Here is a 22,265-nt window from a genome sequence, read left to right as displayed (position 1 = left end):
GAAAAAAATCACCAGGTGTACAGTGGCTTTTTGTTCCTACAATTAAAGCAATTTGTCTTATATCTTTTGAGATAATTTCCCTCCACAAAAGTCTATCAGTGACGGCAATTATTTTATGGTGCTCCTCTGGAGTGCTTTTTAAACACTGGCACAATTTTCCAATTACCCAAGTTTGCTAGATGTTAGAATTTGCAAGAGTTTAAGGAACTTCCTGGACAATGATCATGTCATCCAGTTCCTTTCATAACCTGGTCAAGCTTCACCTTAGAATGGCTGTGATTTTTTAGGCTTCCACTATATCCACTACCTTTCAAAACCTACAGGTTAGAACTCTGTTTTTAACATCCAGTCAAAATGAATTCATGTCCACTATGAATGTGTTAAAAAGCATTGCTTGGAGCAATGAACTCTCTTGTTTGCAGAGATCCATGAAGTTATTGTGTAGTTAATGTGATCAATGATGTTAAATTACTTTGATGGTGTTTCTTTCTCTTTGTTGTTTTTGCCTGACTGTGATGAGCATACAGGCCTTTGTTTATCAAAAAAGTTTTTTTCAGAAATCTGCACATGATTCTCCTTTTAATAGGATGTGAATGTCGAGGTCAAAGGGCTAAATCATGACGCAGTAGAAATGAAGTCTAATAGCATTGAAACAGGTGTCTGGCCTGTTGTAAAGTTAAAGATATCATTAGTAACAGAGAAAGGAAAAGAGCACATGGATGCCTAATAGTGATAGCAGTAACGTTAGGAGGAATAATAGCTGCTGACGTCTCAATGAAATTAGCTACAGCAGAGCTGGCTTATGAGGTACTGAAATAGTACTAAGAGAACTCAGAACTGACCTACTGAAAGCTGACCTATTAATCACAAATAGAGCTAAAAAGCTCTACTGGGTACTAAAAGCCTGCTGCTTCTCACTGATGAGTGTAACTCAGAAAAAACTTTCTAATATTTATAGTCACAGTCTAATGCAGAACTAGGGTACGGGAGAGGAAAATCAGTAAATAAGAATTCTGAAGCAAGTGCTAAGGAAATTACATCGTAATTGAGAAAAATCTAACCAGAAAAACAAGTAATAGTTTTGCTGGCTTATCACTGATGGAAAACATTTTCTTGAGAATCCACTGCCCCTGAAAAATTAAAGATAGAAACTTCTTTATTAGATCTCAGCGACATTCATCACGTTTTCTATCTATCTTGTATGTATTAGTATCAGTGTTCTACAGCCCCTACAGCAAGATTTGCAGCAAGAATAATGTAGAAAAAACACTGCAGAGGTAACAGTTTTCTCTTATGAAGAAAGCATACAAGTATTTCATAGGAAATATAGATAAATGGCAACATCACTATAAAGCTATTGAAAACAATAAATAGGAAAATTGAAATTAAATGCAAATGAGCAACAACTGTACCAAACATTGCGAAAGAAATAAAAAAAGGGACAGTATTTCTCAAACACACTACAAATTGTGTGCTTAGAAAGGTATATGGAAGTTATTGAACAAACATCTTTTAAAATGTCAATCTATTCTTTGTTTGCAGTGAGAAGAAGCAAAAATGCTTGATGATATTGCCAAATACACAAGCTAAATCAAAAGAGAAACTATTTATATAATTGAATGAGGTAGAAGAAACCTAGTATTCCTGTCACCATATTTCAGATGTTACACTACCGCTCCTGACAGAATATGCACAAAGAAACTAAAATGATATAAAATTTCACCCAAATAAGCTATGAATAATGTAAGAGAAAATTAGGCTGTCAGTGAAAGATGTCATCCTGGTTTTAAAATTAAGAAGAGATTGGTAACATCTGTTTAGCATGTTAGACAAAAAGCCTAATATATTTATCTCAATTCCTTATTTCATTAGAAACCATTAGAAGGCAGAAAATTATGAGTAAAATTTATTTTGTCTAGGCATACTGTAAACAGTACAGAAATTTTTGAACAGAAATGATAAAATTATTAGATCTGTGATCCACAGATATTAACCATATTGCATACTTATTTTAATAGATTACTATATTCACACTATTTTATAGAGCTATTACATAACAGATCAGGTTGAAAATATTCAGATTACATAGTCAGCATAGCTAAATTCCAAACTGTCAAAGTTATATTCAGTTGTAGAACCTAATTGTGCCTGTTTGCGTACTACTTTTATGATCCCAATGAGACATGAATCCTGTGGAAAAACAGTATTAAAAGATTTTACTACAATGTGACATGGAAAATGCAGAAGTTTGCAAATAACATTGCTCAAATAACTAGATTTTTGATTCAGCTACCTAATTTTAAAAAATTAAAAATAAATTTGGTTTATTCATAGCTTATTTTTAATATGTTTTTCTCACCAAGAAAGTTGCTGTTACGGGCACCATTAAACAGCTTGCCATTATACAGTAGGATCTAGATTTAGCTCCTATTGGCAGGATGCACTATTTGCCATGATACAGAACTACTGTGGGAGTATTCGATGGCAAACAGAACAGCTCAGAAAATAGAGAAAAAACAAAGGCACATCAGAGTACTGAAGTGAAAGATGCTATTTCTTGATAACAGTTACAGCCAAATATAGCAGACCCCACAGAACATGATACAACCATAACTTGCAGCTGAGCTGGAGTTATCTTTCTGAAAGATATCCAAACACGATTTAAACTCCTAAAGTGACAAAGAATGTAGCGAAACAAATTCATACACCAGAAGTAACGTAAAAGGAGAAGAGACATTCTGGGTGATTCAATCCAGTTCCCCTGCTGTCACAGGTTCCATATCATACCACCCTTCTCACAACTATTTTTAGTATGCAACAATGAACTACTTCCATACTTTCCTCCAATATGCTATTGGAAAGCTGTTCCAGAGCCTCCCTTATCTATCGGAGTTTAAGAGTACTCTAATTTCCAGCCTAAAGGTCCTGGTAGCCAACTAAAACCCATTGATTTGTGCCGTTTTGCAACATGACTCTCTATCATAGAAATATTAGAAAAAATGATGCAAAGCAAGATCAGCTGTAGCTAAATCTACCTAGCAGATGTTGGTTTAACTCTGCAGTGATGAAGACTCCAAAAGCATGACATTGCTCTTCCCATCTGAATCACATTTATATGAAGAACAGCTTTCCTACCATTCTTAACAAGAAACTCTTAGAATTTGCAACCTATTCTCTTCCATCACTACAGGTACATATCTAGAGTAACATTCTCTGATATTTGGCATTTACATTCACAGTACATAAGAAATCCCAATGTTCAGTAACTGAAAACCTCTGCAAAGTAACAACTGTAATGCCGGACATGTGATATTCTCTACAGGAATTGTTTCGTTTAATTCCCTGTCCTAACTTCCAATACAAACAAACAAAGATTCAACAAAATAAAATATTTTTCTCCTGAAAATTAAATTGTATCTATTCCTAAAAGTCTGGACACAGAAATCCTTGATCCTTGCTTCATAAAAGTCTATACCTACTTTTCATATACAATGCTACGAAAGACTCGGAAACTAGACAAAATGTCTTCCTTATTGTTTTAGACATGCAAGAATATTTGCTCTTTCTTCAAGGTATTCCCTAACATTAATGACTGTTCAAACTTACATGGATAAGAGTACAGTGAAATCAAAGTCTCTTTTGATATCAGGGATAAAACACCTCTTAAAGCCTATAATGGCAACGGTTATTAATGCAAATCCCATTCCAACTGCATTGTATCCTCAACTTACGTTCATGAAAGCTAAAACTGATGCATCTTGAATACTCAGCTTTCTTAGAGCATTACAGCACTGATGAGTAGGTAGGAAAGAGAAATGACTTTTAGAAATTTAAATATGCTTCTAATCTAATTCTATGCTATCTGTAACTGTCAGTCAAAATACTGAATATATTTTTAATTATGAAAATATTATGACATTATGTTTGACGGGGTTTTAAAGGTTTTTTGGCACTTTCCAAATCCTTGCAGTAATCTATGCAACTAGTAATGGAAAAGAATAGCACAGCTGGAATAGCCAACAGTCCTGATTTTATATGTGAATTCTTTCTCAAGAGTTCAGAAGCATCTTAAAGACTAATTAAGTGAGATTTAAATGAAGTGCTTTTGAAAATTCTCAGAATAAAATGTTAATAGATGGAAATCTTTCTTTGGTTAACACAGCTACTGGTTTATCACAAATGCACGTTCCATTCTATCCACACCTCTGTCCTCAGCACGTCTGCATGGATGATCCTTTCACTTTACTGTTTCTACACCCACATGTATATAAGACTTCACTGACCTCTTTTCACAATAAACCTGGATTTCAGAAACAAGCAGTTCGATGAAGAGCGTGAAGCTTAGCCAGTGCCCCCTCGCAGTGAGCTGGCCTGCACATGTTCTGTTTGAGGGTGAAGGGGCAACAAGTGTTGCAGCCACTTGGGAGGGCTGCAGGGGTTTTGCCTGGCCAGCTGCTACCCAGGAGCTGAATAAGCAGGATGCAGAAGTCCTTCCCTCGTGGGGAGCACAAACTGAAGTCACTTTCTCATCAATGCCAGTTTCTAAGAACCTTGTAACAACCTACTATTTTTAAAATTCCTGTCCTCCTCTCAGATTTGGTTGAAATCAGTGGGAGGTTCAGAAGTTAAAAAGTGGGGGAAAGTGACAGACAAGTATGACCATGTAGGTCTCATTTTCTTGAGAAACCAGTGGAAAAAAAATCCAACAGTAATAGCTACATACTCAAATGTAAGCTCCAAAACAACTTTTCCTGACCCGTGTTCTTCCTCTGTTCTCTCTACTCATGTCCAGTAAAATACTCGTGAATATATTGAGAGCAAATTAAGTTTCTAGAAAGCAATGAACTGAAACTTATGGTCACAAGTATGCTTAGGTATTTCATATTTTTCAAGTACCAAAATCTTTATTAAAAAAAAAAACCTACATAATGAATGGAAGAGTAATCTGAAAAAAATCCTGAAACCGAAAATCATGAGGTTATTACCGCTTATCTTTTTTCCCTTAGTGAGCTTTTACAGACATCACCACCTGTCTGATCAGATCTTTTCTAAATACAGTTCTAAAGGAATATCCTGAAATTGTAAAGGTGTCTTGAAACATCGACATGCTTTCTATTTCAGAAAGTGGATCCATTTTGCCTCTCAGAAAAAATACATTGTTGATACTGTTTTATTATTCAGATAAGGGCCTGAGTATCTGATCTTATTGCATCTTTTAGGACTGTGCATGCTGATGGTTCAAAAATTTATGTTATTCAACACTCTTAAAACTTTTATTCATATTCACTTTCCAGGGGATAAGCAATACACTAAATCTTCTTCTCTAAAATCCTTCTTCTGCTTTAGGGAACAAGTGAGTGAGCCCCTAGCTGGTACAATCCCTACCTTATTATGATTTAATCTCTGATTCCTGCTTGGTTGCCAGAAATAGCCATATATTAGCTCAGCTGCAGCTCAGCATGCATACCTCACTGTGACTGGGGTATTCCCAGTGGCAGTTACTTCACCACAAGCCACATCTACTTGCAAATTGCAGTGCTACAGGAACAAATACGATTAGGTTGTGACTATTATACAGCATATTGAGATTCTGCCCTTGCTAAAGATGCTGTATATGATATAACTCACCAACATATTATGCAATAATTTAAACATCACAGCATTCAAAGCTTCAAAATGTTTATTATATAGACAACCAACCTAGCACTCTAACTGCCCCTTTATCCAGCTATAACTTCCTAACAAATGAAGATGGTCTAATGTCTCCAACTAATCCCCCCTTAAAATTCTCATAATTTTGGAAATGGTAATTTGAATATTTGTTAGTTGGATAGTCCAAATGCTTTTGCATTGCAAGTGGGAAAAGGAAAACAGTCTTCAGCTATTCTCCTTCTCTGGAGGATTCCTAGGGTTATTATACTTCCATAGCACAGGTCTGGTAGGGATATTCGCTTTAGGAGGCAGAGACCACTTTCTGTGGCAATTATCGAAAGGGCTTAAGAAATTCTTTAGGGAGAGCTGTTTAGCCGCACTATGGAACTGCTTCACTTTTGCCCGGAAGAATGCTCTGAGGCCACTTACCACCAAAGTCCCAAATGACAATAGGGAAGGAAAAGGTATTTGTAAACTGGTAACCTTCACTGAAGCTCCATTTCAAGATTTTTGCCTTAGAGGACAGTCAAGAAAACTCTACTCTCTAATTACATTAGAGAAAACTGGCAAAAATCTGGAAGAGTGGAATGGATACAAAAGAATAAATGGATGAAGACCTAGGTAGTTCTTGGCTTTTACATGAAATATGTTTTTCTGTATGGCACTGGCCTGGCACTCAAGGAGATCTGAGTTTATTTCCCATTTTTCCCAGGTATAATTTCTTCTTGCCTCGATTCTCTAAGTACAGGATGGGAAAAATGACCATTTTTATTTCACCGTATCTATTTAGTACCTGGGCTCTTTGGAAAGTGACTTTTCTATCATCATCTCTGGTGCCTATCATCATAGCTTCTTTGTTTTATTTGGAGCCTATTGTTTCTAGTAGAAGGCAAGATGCCACAAAGCTGAATGATAGGATGCCAGATGAGAAAAAGTTTCATATAGCATGATGTATATGGGTGCAAAGGACAGTGCCAGAAAATGAAATTGTATGACTCAACTGGAAGGTTTCTAATTGTTCAGACCCACTATTTACAATTTAAAACTGCGAGGAAAGGCAAAGCAGAAGAGATATAGGTCAGGATTGTTAAGGTAGTTCTGTCATGGGATCTATCACAGGAAATTATAGTAGTTAGGCAGAAACATCGGCGTAACAGATTGCAAGAAGGTGCTGGGAAATCCTGAATCCTCCATGAGTTCAAATACATAGGATAAAAACTCCCTATCTGAGTTTGGGAATTAAAAAAACATCTGAAGTTGGATGTCTAAATTTTCATTTAGATGGCAAAATATAAATAAGCCTAATGAACGCTAATCCAATGCAAAGCTGAATATATTAAATACATCAGTATTTTTTTATATATAAAAGTATAAAGCTTTACTGCTGGAAGATAGCTTGCTATGTCCATTACTATTTCTCAGTATACTAAACCCAACCTTTTAAAATTGCATGGCAGCAGGGTTTTTTTTTTTTTTTTTTTTTTTTTTTTTTTTGTCATATACTTGTATATTTTAGTTTTGTTGAACTAGGCTTCCCCAACATTTCTGAATGTGTTTGGGTATTGAATGTGACAGGATACACATTCATCTGTCTGAAGTTCTAGGAGCAGGTTTTGATGACATGCCTCGTTCCTTTTTCACTTTAAAACTTAAAGATGAATTATCTAAAGGAGTAATATTGGAAGATAAATTCTTCTTAAATCCACACACTATAAAAACAAAATCTCACAAATGGTCTCAGATGCATAAAAACCTTAGACCTAGATGTGTTAGTATAACTTTCAGTTAATAATGGTCAAAATTTTAAGTACAAATAATAAAATCCAGATTCACCCAATCAATTTTTTCCCTTAACTAAAGCAGCAGTCAGAAACAAATGTGTGGCTAACCTGCTGTTTTTAACATGTCTCAGGTATTTAACTGCAAGCTAATGGAAATAATACCGTTTTGACCATTTGATAATTAAAATTTACTCTCTTCCCTGAAGTTGTTATTTGCCAAAGGAGAGTATAGTTGGGTACAAAAGATAAATGAAACCAGCTATTGAAACAATTCTTCCCTAGGACTCACACACATATGCCACTGTTGTATAAGAACTGTCATTGATTGCTTCTTCTGACAGTAATCAGAAAGACTATTTCACCTTAAAGGTCTTACTTGTCCAGTTCTGAACCTGCAAGGCACATTACAAATATTTTTTCAGTTAAAAGGAAGTTAGACTGTGAAAACTTTGAATTACTTGTGAATAACTCAGAGCATATTGACATCAGCAGAAAAGAAATTACTCTTAAAAAACTGATGGCTAAAAATCTAATTCTTTAAAATCTGTTCCAATAAATTATTAATGAAAAATAAATCCAATAATAACAAGGAAGAAATATGAAAGAAATACACTATAAAATGTTATGATACAAGGACACAACATGAAACACCTTTTTTCACAGAATGAACTAAAGACCATGTGATTACACGGTATGTGTAGTACTGAGTTTAGAATTTCACCAAATAACTCCTCTTTCAAGCCCAACAACTTCTGGAGGACACAAAACCTTTCTGCTAGAGTTACATCCATATGATGAACATAGTTAACTGATCTAATACTTAACCATTCACACTATTAAAAATCTGTCTATATTTCAGATTAACTATAAAAGACAATTATTTAGTGAGTAAAATTAATAATTTGATAAGCACTTTACAAGAATCATGAAATCAGGAGCTATATTTCATTGCAGATGGAAAGAGCTAGAGTCATCTCTTTTAATCTCAGCAAGAATTATCTGTTTTCCTGAAGGGGACAAGCTGTCATCTGTCATATCAGAATAATGCAATTAAAATAAGACAAAATAATTTTGTAATACAAAATAATATAATCTAAAGCAATTGCTTCAGATAATTGAGAATAGGAAGCCATGCCGCTTTAGAAAAAAAAGAGAAACCTTCCAAGTTTTCTTTAAAATTATTGAATAATACCACAAAGTAAAATTTAATGTTGTGAGATAATAGGAAAAGAGACCTACCTTTTGAGAGAAGATTAACTAAGCTAAATAAACAAACTAAAGGAAATACAGTTCCCTTTGAACAGCTGAATTTGAGTACTCTGGTATATTCAGTATCATTGTAGCTTTCCAGTGTTTGAATGTCATTAATATTCAGCTACTTTTTTAATCAGTTCTCAATAGAAACAGGATTGCTGCTTAAATAAGGCAAAATGTTTTCCATACTACTAATCAGAAATAGTAATGAGTTCTCAAGGTAATTCATGAATATGAACTTAACTATTTTTAAAAGTAGTAGAGAAATATACACCTCTCCCTTCTATTAATAATCTTACATGCAGATGTACCTTAGATATAGCATTAGGATGTAAATGGATGAGCTACAAAAATAATCACTATTTTCCTATGCATAATTGTTCAGTCCTTTTTCAGGCATTGTACGTGGTTCCCTCCTCTCCTTTGAAATTTTGAATTTTCCGTACTCCATTTTGCTAATTCCAAGGAGTGAGTCATACAGGGAAAATTATTCCATTTATTACAAGCAACTAACCAATAGCTTTTACTGGAAATATTGCTGTCTCCTTTTTGGTTAACATAAAAATTATCTTAGATCATTCTGTTATTATCAAAGAGTTAATCCAATCGTATAAAAATATCAAATGTCATGTATTCAGTTCAGATTCCACCAGGCAATACTGCAATCTAATTAATATTCACACTAAGAGCCCCATTTAACATAATGCACAAGCAAAACCCAACCATTTATATTTTAATGTGATCATAGTATAATAAGCTGTAAATTATATATGTTTGCCAACGTTCTTTAGTTTTGTAATTGTGAGTTCGTAACATTTCCAGTAGTTCTTCTCTCCCACCACCTCTGCTCTCCTCCTCTCCCTGCCCAGGTATACTATGCTGAAAAGATCAAACAAAACAGTCAATCTTCATGTATACATCTGGACAATTCTTTGCTTGTGTCCAAATGCTAGATACATGGATTTCAAGTAAACCTGCTAATTTCTCAGAAAGTTAAAAATATCATTACTTTTCCCAGTAGTAACCAAATTCCCATCCTCAAGTGACCTAGTCTATGAGTGAAAAAACATACCCATTTAACTCAGGCCAAACTGCTTAGAAACAATATGAGTATCCACAAATCTACTTACAAAATACTTTCCAAATAAATCAGTATCAGTTATACACAATATTTAATAAAAATTTTTAATTTAATATAGTAAAAATGAACTTTTTCTTCATTATTAAACCATTGTTTAAGAGGTAGAGCTGTAGGGTAATTTTTGCTGAGTCAAAATGCAGGTACAGCTTAGCTCTAGCCAAAGCAGAAGAGAAAGCAGCTCTCTGTGACCAGATAAAAGTAAAAAGACAGCAGAGAAATTGCATTAACTCTCAGGAGAGATTTGTTATGAGCAAAATAAGCTTAAATTTCACTTCTATTATTGTGTCTTGAGTTACCAAGAAAGCCAAAATCCAGGAAGGTGCAAGTCTGGATTATGTGCAGTGTTCATACTTAATTCAGAGAAAGCAAGATATTCTGCTTGATTATAGAAATCTTCAAGAAATAATTTGACTGTACCTGGGCCTGAAAATGACTAGTAAAAAGGTGGGCTATATGCACTGCGACCTACAGTCAAAACTCATCTGTCAGTTATCCTGTTAACCAGTTGTCATTCAGGTAAGTAAAGCAAAGTATGTTCAATATTTCCATGGGAGACCTTGAAAAAGTCGACGCAATTCAGGATATGGCAGTTATGCTTCCAGATAATTTTGATGCATATATACAAAGTTGGCATGCTGCTGAAAAGAACTACACTACGATTACTTACAGCAATATACCCTATATATCTACACCTGTATGTATGTATATATAGGTATAAATATATAAGCACAATATATAAATACATAAGCATAATACATATATAAATATATAAGCACAAAAATGGGATAGAAATCTACTGTGCTATACCCCTGCTGAGAGATAGTGCTCCAGTGTGCTTTCAGTCCAAATTAACAAAACAAGTAGTGAATCAAAGGGCAGAAATATGAAATAATAACTTCATTTGCAGATGATATGCTGAGGACAGAAGTGCAAAAGGCAGACCTTGGCAGAGCCCACAGGAGACTTCCACCCGTGGCCTTAATTGAAAAATTGTCATTCCAGTTTCTTTCTTGCATATTGGAAATACTACATTTTGAAGATACAAAATTATAGTTGAATCAGTTTGCAAAAATATAAAGATGAATGGATTAGTGATCTAAACACAGTTTAAATCATCTGGTTATTTTGGAACAAGAGATTAAAATGCCAACAGGATAGTCATCTCGCTGGGACAGCCAAATTGAGCAACCACACAGTTTGCATCAGCTCATTTGGTTAAACTACTTTTCCTGCACAGAATTTTGCTGGTAAAAGCAACACAACTACTGTGTGGAAGACTATACAGTATTTCAGTGATGAGGGATGTAATTTATATATACACACAGATACATATCTAACCTACACATGAGAAGTGTTGTCAGACTCCGGTAGCTAGGATTTCTGGTACACTTTTGGCTTTTCTCAAGGAAGGCATTACAGAAAGTAAAAACATTGTTAATATAAATTATAAGCAAATAAATCTTTGCCCTAATTGCAAAGGAGAGAAAAAATTTCATCTTTTCACTGACATTCAACCTGCTGAATAGTAGTTAGTTGCCACTGGACAGATAAGGCTTTTGAAATCTAAAGGAAAGGGCAACAGATTCCTTAAAATGATAGCCACCTACTCGTTGTCTCATTCAGTATATAAATCTTACTGCATTGATCCTAACTTGAGCAATAAACTTCAACAATGCCTGAAGAAAAATAACACCTATTATTCAGCATAAGAAAACAGAGGATAAGGTGACCTTTCATATTTAGCAGTACTACGAAAACCTACTGGCAACAGAGGATTATACAAACTTCTTTGGCTTGAAGACAATTTCTTCTCAATTTTAGAAATCATGAATTTTTCTTGCAAATTCAGTTTCAGATCCAGATTTCCAATAAACAATAGTTTGCAGGTTAATGTCTGAAGTCTACAATGTCTAAAAACTACTTAAATACTGCGCTGAAAAGCAGTTCAGAAAAAAGCTTGTTTTTTCCACTATAAAGTATGCAAAATCTTTTGGAACAAACAAATGAGTAAATACCTGGGTGAAGCATTTCATTCTGGTTTCTGTTATAGACATGACAAGAAGAGACATGACTCTCTCATACAGCATTTGTCAGACTCAGTTCCCAGAGATTCTTTAGTGAGCTGAGGACTCAGAATGTCCTAAGATCATACCCAAAGTTTATTTCATGCACTAGCATTGAGATCTTTATTTTCTTTCATTTTTCTTCACAGTTACATATTGTTCTATTCTCACAAAATGGAAGAATTTCCATAACAATGAACAGCTAAACCACTCTGGCTGTAAGATATGGGGGATTCTATAAAATGTACAAACAGTTTAGTATCACTATACAATGCTGGAGAAACCAGAAGACAGAATCTTATTAAAAATTGCATTAATTCAGGGATTGACTAAGGTGCTTTTCAAAAGCTGCATAGTCATCAAACTAGTCTGAAGCAAAGGATAATGTGCAACCAATGCATCCACATCATTTTGCATGAGATGAAGTACATAGAACAGTAATGATCAAATGAAGCAAATATCGTGAGATTAAAAAGGAACCAGCAAGGACTTCTTTCTTTATTCAGTGGCTTGGTATCCAAATTAAATTTCATTTGATCTCAACAGTAAGAAAGCTGGCACAAAAGGGTCAGTCATAGGTTACACTTTTTTTGCTGAAAAGTTAGTTTATTCACCTGTAGATTAATTTCCAATATTTACCAGTTTAAAGACAGATGTTCTTGAATACAGGTGTTCACCTCTCCTATTTTTCCTACGGTAAAACAAAAAAATATGTACAATATCCGTTTATCCAATTAGGCAAGCCAAAATTGAACATCGTGATTGTCTTTATTTGGTTTGGCATCAAAAAGGCAGATAAAGTGTAATGGAAAGGAAAACTAGGTTATACAATTTGACAGTAAATGTTTCTAAAATTGTTTTCAATGTGAATGGCAGTAAACTGCATGTTGTTAATACATAATTTGTTATGTAGTATCTAACATGGTAAGTAGTTATAACAACCTATTCCTCCTTTAATGTCATCATAAATGTTTCTCACTATTGCTAGGACCCACTTTATCCTTACCTGGAATATCACTTGCCCAGCCACTGAACCTTTCTAATCCCATGTACTTTGCATTTACTTTTACAATACATGCTATTTAAAACAGCTGCTGATAACCTCCTTTTCTTTGTCTACTACAGAAATCACCTCTGATACATTCTTTTAAAATCCATTTGGAACCAGAGCTACCCCTACCTCTCCAAGACAATTTTGATGCCATTTGTTCTGGCAGGGCACATAAATATTTTGTAGCTGGTTTTTGCTAGTAATCAGTGTTTTGCTAGTAGTCAGCTGGGATCTATTACCAACAGGGTCTTCAGACGCTGGGATTCTCACTACACTTCTGCAGGCTTGTTCCTTCCCCCAACTCACATACGGGACCAAATACACAAAAAAAGATCCACCACCTTGACTCACATCACATACTGTTAAAGTCCTAGGGCTTTGGAACATACAGGGGGTACAACAAATTCAATTTCAAAAGGCTTCATTTTTTGTCTTCCCCTCTCCTTCCCCATATTCAATGTGAGACAAGCAGGAACTATCACTTGAAGGCATAGTGCAAGCTTACATACAATAAAACAATGTCTAAGGTAGAGAAAATTATTAGTCCTACTTCTGAAACACTTAGTTCTGCAAATAAAGGTTAGAAATATTATATATTATTAGAAATAATATGATGCTGGCCACAAAACACCTTTGATATGTTGCATCAGCACTGGGGGAAAATTATTAATCCACTAATATTCATATTAAACAAACATAAAAATAATTGGATCCCAAGATGGTTATCTTTTCCTTTATCATCATTAGCATCCTCTAATGGACATCTGAAAGTAGCACAAGATGAGGTTATCTACATATAGAACACTTTTCTGTGTACCAGCTCCAGTTCACAGTCAAAAAGCCTGGCATGCCTGATAGGCAATGCATAATTTGAGAAAGTTCAGAATTTAAAAAACTGACTGGCAACTTAAAACTCTGAGACCCAATGCTGCTTACAGACCTACCGTAGCATGAATAAGCAAATTTGCCAATTCTGTGAGTGTCCAGAGGAACAACAGTGTGCTAAAAACATTTCAACACTAAATTAAGGTCTAGGATTAAGTGAGCACAAATGTACGCATGGTATAGTTTGATTCTGTTAAAATACTAAATGTAGACCGCAGAATAATCTTCATACGTTTTCACAGCAGCCACTTTTCTGCCACAGTTGCTCCCAGACAATGGGCCCCCCTTCTGTGGCAAACAGCACGGGGACTGGGAAGGAGCACGCAGGAAAAACAGCCAACTGCCTTTGAGAGAGGATAAATAAAAACAGCTGGTTTTTCAAAGATCCCTTTCAACAGGCTTCAAAAAGTGCTGCTTGAAAACCATTTAGACAGAAAATGAAACCAAGGGGTTAAAACAGTCTCAAAATAATCTAAGTTATTAAAATACAGAAGTAGGCCAAATTCTTAGAAGACAATGGATAGGGGCTTCCTGTTAGGTGTGGGCTGCAGGACCCTTTCCAACACACGTTGCTAAATAAACTGCCAGAATAGAAAGCCGAAATACATTAAAGATCACATTTATTCCTTTTTATAGGTGATATTGTTTGAAGTTGGCAATAAAAGGAATTTATGTAAACTCAGATGGTCTTATGGAAAGGCGGAATAAAGGCAATGAAAAGATACATTAAAAGGAGAGTGTGTCTACTAATTGTTTATTAAAATTAAGTAATAACAGAAAACGAGTAGCCACAGCATCACAACCCCCTTGCCCCCCCCATAATCTGGCAGCCTGCTCTCCGGCCCCTGCCATTGGCTCTCCACCGAGGAGCCGGTGTCTCTGACAAATGACACTCAGCTGACGCTAGTGGTGGTGCTGCCAGGCACCAGCATCTCAATTTTACACTGTTCTTCTTAAATACAACTTTGAAATGCCATAAAAAGAACTTGGCTTCAAGAACTTCGCAAACACATTTCTCAGGGAAAATTCTGTCTCGCATCTTTCTGCAAACTAGTTAAATAGACAAGCTAACGCACACTAAGGGCAAATCTGTCAAACAAACATGCATACTGAAGCAAATCCTTCAACTTAAATGCAAATTGTGGTAAATGGGCTTCCAAAATATGCTTACTTTTAATATTTTAAAAGACTCAATGTGTACCCAAAGAGCAAAAGCTTTATGTGAAAGAATTCTTCCTTAGCTAACATTCACAAAACACTCATCCAGACACAAATTCCAACATAAGGAGCACGACATGACGCAACAACTGCTGGTAGAATTTATAAGCAAGTCACTGTAATACATTGTAAAGAAGTTACAGGGAAAGATTGCTCAGTGAACAAGAACTATAGATGTCTATGGTTTAAAGAGGAAACAGATGTTTTAATGATGATAAAGGGATTTTAATTCTATGTGATTGTCTTCCAAACAGCCTCATTTGAAAACCTACCATACAAATGTGTTCATTAAATATTACTGAATTATCATATGAATGAGGATTTCTTTTCCTGTTTTCAGGTCACTTGAATGCAAAGAAATAAATAAATTACACAGCAAACAATGCAATATCATATGGGGAAAATAAGTCTTCATCATTTCCTTCAAGTAATGCTAAGAAAGCACTGCAAAGAAGTGTTCCTTTCATACAAAAAGAAAATATGTCTCCCTGCTCAAAAGCCTTTGAATAATAAAACATGACCATAATAATACTACTAGCATGACTTGCCTGTTTTTGTAAAGGAGTAACAAACTCGTATTACTTCATCAGCATTATCTCTGTTAGATTTTTATTTTACTCATAGCCCTAGCCCACTTAGTCCTCATTTGACATTAATGTAGGGAAAAACTCAGCATCTGGTAGTTACCACAGTATTTTGCAAACAAGCATTTTGAGTTTAACAATCTGTAATGTGTATTGATTACTCACCATATCCATGAATGCCTCCTAAAGGGGAAATTATTCACATGCATCATGTTCACAGATCTTCCAACATTAGTGTTTTCCTTGTCAGACAGCTTTATCTGTTATGGTATTCATAGATGCATTCCAGAACAACTGCATGAGCAGTTAACAGCAGGGTTTATTGCAAGAATTACTGTAATCCACAAAAATAAAAATTCCCAGGATCTGAAGAAAGACTTAGCATAAGGTTTTCTAGGTACATGTCCATCCATTTATGCCTCACTTTCTACTTAAGAAACATTAAATTAATCAGTATACAGAAATTGTATGATGATGCCAATGGTTCGCCTTGATAAAAATCCAAGTGCTTTTAATGTGAATTAAAGCATCTTCATATGCAGCATTTTGGACAGTTGGAAAAGGTTAGTCAAAAGATAGTTTCTTGTCAGCCATGCCAGATTGGTGGTTAGGGGGAAATGTATAACTTCATATTGCTTTGCCATGTTATCCTTCAGAAATGAATATTGCTTTTTCTTCTTTCTTAGACACATATTCATGAGCGATCACTTTAATGCAGTTTTCAGATATTACAAGCCCAGGGAACAGGATGATGTTTAATAACCATGTACAACAAAAACAAACTTCTTTCTGAATTTGATTCTGTGGGATTATTTCTTCATCTAAGAAAGAAGGAAGGAAGTATGCTTTTTCTGCTCCATAGGACAGGAGTATAATTAGATACCATCATGAGTGTAAGATCATATCATGATCAAATTCATTTTCGCAGTCTAACCCCATAGTAAGGCTGTCTGCTCCCTTTAAGTGAAATGACTAAGCTATTGATTCTTTCACTGCAGAACCTAGTTCTGATTTGATGTTATACTGTATATCAAAGCCATGTGCATCCTTTTGTATTTTGCAAAAAGAAAGCAAAGCTTTAAGTCCCGTGTTATCTAAGAATTCCTTCTCTGCTGTCCTTTTTTCCCAGTTCAGCTCCCAGACAGTAGTTCTCTCTCCCGAGGCTGTGGCAATATCCTTGGGAAGATTCTTAAGCCCAAGCTAAACAGACCGTGTATATTTTAAAGCAATGCAGGCAACAGGCTCCTGTTTCCTTGCTGCTGACAAGAATTTCCAACATACCCCTCGGGATCCTTGTCGCCTCTCCCAGTCTGCCTTTGCTCCCCAGCGCAGCAGCAGCCCAGGACACTTGCAGACTCTGGGGCACTTACTCTGCAGCAGAATGGGCTCCGGCTGCAGCGAGCGCTGCCTGACAGAGGATGTGCTGGCGTCAAGGGGGCCCTCTAGGTGGGTTCTCCTGACACAGCACATCCTGCGCTCCGTCCGCGCTCACGGATGGGGGAAGGACGGGGTTTTTGGGAAAAACGAGAGCCGCCAGCCTTCCTTAAAACAACCTACTGCTCTTAGTGACTACGAGCAAATGAAATTGAATGGCGAGGTACAAAAACGAGTAGAAAAAGACACGTTTAGAAACGCCGTTTACTGTATGGATTGCTACTGAGATTTAAAAGATTTCTGGACAAGCTTTTATACCCTAATGCTCCCAAGCCATAGTTTACTTGCCCTTCTCTTTTTAAATGGTTTATACCGCACTAAGACTTTTTAAACTTCAGACGACCCTTTGCCCTTTTGGACAGGAAATCCTACAGTGTGGAAGCCAGCTGCAACTTCAATGGCATTAAAACATGTCATAAAACTGTGTATTTGATTAGGGTGTGGGTGGACTTGGGAGTAACATGATAAGATACTGCACTGCATATTTTTATAGATCCTATTTCCTTAAGCTTCGTTCTTTTGCTGTTACAGCCCTGTTCTACAATACCCCAAATTAGCCCTAGAACAGTTGATGCCATTTTGGAGAGAGAATAAAATATTAAATTACTTGAATGTCACAATGTATGGACAGTGTAGTAGTATTTATTCTAATTCAGTAGCAAAACATGAACTTGTACTGCTGCCCACATTTTTATATTGTATATTACTGTGTGCATTACATATTACACTTTGAAGACTTGGAGCACCAAAATACATCAGCTTTCAACATTTAAAGGAGCTCTAGCAGCATTTATGTCCAGCTACTCTGTGCAGAAGGTTGGGCTTTTCTTTTTTCATTTAAATACGGCCATGGCAGAAACCAGATACTGTGAGTTACAGACAATGAGAATGAAAATCAGCCTCTTTTTTTGAAAAGAAGTTATAAAACAAAGTGTATGATCATGTTCAATTATGATACTTATGCAGTATAGCTTTTAAAAGACCACATATAACTATGATGATATCAGTTCATGCTTTATGTAAAAAGCAATCCCCTTCTTTTGGTATTTATACCAAAAAAAAATCTGAGAAGAATATAAACAAAACTGTGAAAACTGTAAAGTTGTAAGATTTATATGAATATTTGAAAACACTACCTCTAAGTAATCCCGTTCTTTACTACTCGTTCTAGACTAGAACCACTTACTATGAAATATTTAGCACACCCAGTGCTACACAATTCTGCACCATTAGTATTTCATATTGCACCTACCTAACCACATACTTGCCTGGTATCTGTAGGCACTGACATTTTCAACGCTAGAGTTACTTGATGCCTTAGATTACCTTGAAAAGAGAACTTCTCAACACTTGCCTCCCACCTAACATCTGAAGTTCACAGGCTAGTTTTTTCTGCATCTATATGCCCTGAGGAAACCAATCTATCTGGCATTCTCTAGTATTTCAGCATTAAATTCAGCACAACACATAGCACTGGTTTCATTCAAAAGCAGAGTTGCAGGAGGAGGGTAGGCATATATAATATTACTATGTAGCATTGCACAGCAGTTAGAGAACTGAACGCACAAAGTGGATGGGCTTTCCAGAGCAAGGATCAATTCAAACCAGGGACCTTAACCGGTACAAAATTCTGTTACATTTCTAGTATAGGTTGACTTCTGAAGTTCTTTCAGTTCAGGCCCATAACAGTTTGCTAGTCAGTTCACCTTGGAAAATGCAACATTTAAAACCATTTGGTGACATTAACTTCAGTAGCATCATTCTTTTGACCTGAGAAGCATTTTGGTATGGCAGTTCCATTCCGCTTCACCAGCTTCTTTAAAATAGTAGTTTAAGCACAATTTCAATTCAAGAAAAAAAGAAAAAAGCAATTCAAAACAGGTTTTTCTTTGATTTCTTGGCTTTGCTACCGGGACAGTAGCAGTGACTATTATAATTTAGACTATAGGAAAGGCTAGTGACACTTCCCCCTTTCTGTTGAATCTATGCCAGGTTTAAGGAGCTGGAGAGGGAGAGGGAGCTGGAAGGAGCTGGAGAGAGAGGGAGACAGAGGGAGACAGAGAGAGGGTAGGAGAGAGAGGGAGAGAGAGAGAGATGAAGCCAGAGAAAACAGGAGTCTGAACATGATGCTGACTCTTCCCCAAAACAGAGTAGTCCCAGATTCCAGGCCCTTCTACAAGGCCTACTTGTGAATTTCCCATTACAATTAATTCGATAAGTGGATAAAATATGTAAATAGCAGGAACTACAGCACTTCTCTCTTCCAGGGAAATGGTCCCATTGGACTACAGAGTGAGGGTCATTCATCTTTTCTCTCTCGCTCACCGGCCTTGTGAATCTTGCATTCCTGACTGTCCAGTGTAACATCTATCCAGAGAGAAGGGAAGACTGTCTGCCATAAATCTTGTTTTTATCAGCTTATTAAAAGTGCAAATTGCAAACACCTTTCTTTCCATTCTGTTTTTTGGGGTGCTGGGGAAATTAAGCAAGACTTATTTGCATCTCCATTTCTCAGTTTTAACGTATTGTTTTTCCTCTCACAGCACTCAGCTTTTCAATTACCAGTGATATCAGAATATGCAGTTAAAACTTAATTAACCTCTGTGCCTTTAAACTGAAGTCCTATAGGAGTATTTTCTTCACCTTTTTAAATGTATTAGTAGATACCAAAGGAACGGTTTGCCTTGTGGTACTTCTAGTCCAGACAATAGTGCTAAGGGAGAAGTAACAACTGCTGTTCTAGCAGTGTCAGATTTTTAATATGAAATCAATAAAAATAATAGTAATATATAAAACAAATCCTACTGGTCATGAGAAACAAAGTGCTCTGGGGGCATATAGAATGACTACTTGTATACAAAGAAAGAGTACTCATTTTCTCAAAAGATCAGTTGACCAGTTTTGTTTTTACAAAAAGGGGCAAAAAAGTCATTAAACCAATTGATTGGGTAACAATACAATAAGCTACTGAGCAAAACACGTGTCCATAAAGATAAAGCTAATGCTTAAAGTCATGCAGAGGTACTGAAAAGCCAACCCTTAATAACACTACACAAAATCTCATCAGTGTTAATAGTGACAATGATGGAATGTAGCTTTCTGGAGACAGTGTGCAAAATGAGCTGGGGAGCTAAGCCAATAAATTCTGAGCAGGTGTCTACATAAAATACTTACCACCAAACTTGGTAATTTTGTAAAAAGACTCATAATTCTCTCCAAGAAGTGAATGGTTGTGGAGCCCGAAACATGCTGTCAGTGGCAAGGAAGGTTCGCTGAGATCAAGACTGAGGTCTGTGATACAGGCTAATGTAAGAAACATATGTTGCTAACCTAAATATGTTGCAGATGCGTAATTTTAATCTTCAGGAGAGACAAATTGATATTGTTCATAAACATGAAAATTCTTTTAAGGAAAAAAATGAAGAAAGGCATGACATCTTTGTATGCATTTCTTAAAACCAATAAATACCCAACACAAAGGAAGGAACTGAAAGTTAACCATGACTTAAATATTGATATTTATTCATCTGCAGTAATGTGAAAGTAGAGTAGTAGTACACAGACTTGTATGGAGGTCACAGTTCCCTATACTTGTAACACATCTCTACACAAATCGACCTGACTTTGAATGTTAGGTTCCACTGAGTGTGTGCAAGTTCTCCATGAAAAGGCATACAGACTAAAAAATCAACTTGATTAATGAAGTAGTAAGAAATTTATTCCACTCTGCACAGCTAAAGGAAATCATCCAAGCAATAGGTCTTTAGTCATAAGAATTATTAGGTGCACAGAAATTACCTTAAATAATAACAGCATAGGAAGGAAAGGCACAAATTCTTCTCATCAGGGTGAACAGATGAGCCCAATAAAAGCATTTCATGAGAGTACATCATGCCAAATAACTTAGCTTTTTGTCCTGCTCAGAGGGATTTGGTTCCTCTGTCATCCCCCCTGCATGTAAATCAGCTCACTACTGGACCCTCTTTTGGAGTAAACTATTCCTTCTGAAAGAAAAAGCTGTTTAGCTTTAGAGGCAGGTTGTCAGCAGTACAAATAACAATAGGTTCATTTGTCTCCATTCTTCCTATACAGTCTTTAAAACACCCCTACAGGCCTTCTGTCCTCAAACATCTTCATACATCTTCATTCCACATCACAAGGCAAGCAACGTAAATTTTTGGTGTCATGATATAGAAATATCATTCTGGTGGGCTCTGGCACAGCCTCACATGATTTCAGACACTTTGAACTGAAAAATGACACACACAAAATTGTTCCTCATGTCTGCACCCAGAAAAGATCTAAATGAGAGCTATGCAGTGTGGGTATAAGTCACTGTGCAGAACTTGCCCTCAGGGCTAGAGAGCAGAGTTTGAGCCATGATTATCTCCATGACATTAATACCAGAAAAGAAGACTTCAAAAAACATATAGTTCACATTTGAACAACAATCACGAATTAGGTAGTGTTGCTAAGAGCTTGTGACTATTCCTTAAGAAGAAAAAGAACTTATTTTGTCAAATTTTGGTTCAGAAAATGATCTGCTCAACTCTACATGTAATTTGGACAGAACATTTTCCATCCAAGCCTCAGCCCTTTTTAAGGCCAAAGAATCTTCAGGACAAGAATGTATAAAAATTAAAATTTTATTTCTCTTCTATTAACTTCTTAGGGTTTTTTTTTTTTTTTTCAAAAGAGCAAGAGATGGTTTACAGGTAATCTCATTCTAGTATGTAAGATCTGCTCACCTCTATCAAAAATGTTATGCATCTCACTGCAAACTGCTATTCTCTCCATACTCTTGCTCTGCCCTTTATTTCTCATAATTCACATATTCAGATCTTTACAGTTCTATGGATTCAAGCAGGGATGGATGGAGTGGTGTGGGAAGGAACATCAGTTTCTCTCAGAGAGATTAAACTACCCTTTGTCTCATTTGAAGCGAAAGTCCCCTTCTCAATACCACAGAACTGTGGTGTTCGAGGAAAAATAATCATAGCTGTCTTGCATAACGACCTATCTCCCTAGATCAGGCAGCACTGGTCATGCTCACAGACTCATCTCTTTCCTCTTGTGTGAGAAAGAGTCCTCATGCCTTAACGATCATTCTACAAATGTAAACAGAAACTTTACATGTTGGCAAAAGAGATGTAAATAGAAACTGCAGATCATTACGTTCTCTCTTTCCCCATTTGACCCTTT

At 36.0% G+C, this 22,265-nt stretch overlaps 1 protein-coding gene across 4 annotated transcripts in view; it reads right to left on the bottom strand.

Annotated features, from left to right (window-relative positions):
- LOC135325140 (3',5'-cyclic-AMP phosphodiesterase 4D) overlaps positions 1-22,265 on the bottom strand; it is a 604,546-nt gene that overhangs the window by 275,646 nt on the left and 306,635 nt on the right. Inside the window, exon 1 of one of the 4 annotated variants that reach the window (XM_064502794.1) lies at positions 15,795-17,081. The exons of the other annotated variants lie outside the window; for them this stretch is intronic. Coding sequence (XP_064358864.1) covers positions 15,795-15,841 — 47 coding nt within the window. The 5' untranslated portion in view covers positions 15,842-17,081. Of the gene's footprint in view, positions 1-15,794; positions 17,082-22,265 lie in introns of those variants that run through there. 4 annotated transcript variants of the gene reach the window in all.

This window comes from Dromaius novaehollandiae, chromosome Z, assembly GCF_036370855.1.
Source record: "Dromaius novaehollandiae isolate bDroNov1 chromosome Z, bDroNov1.hap1, whole genome shotgun sequence".
Lineage (NCBI taxonomy): Eukaryota > Metazoa > Chordata > Aves > Casuariiformes > Dromaiidae > Dromaius > Dromaius novaehollandiae.
This window is presented reverse-complemented; position numbering and strand designations above follow the sequence as displayed.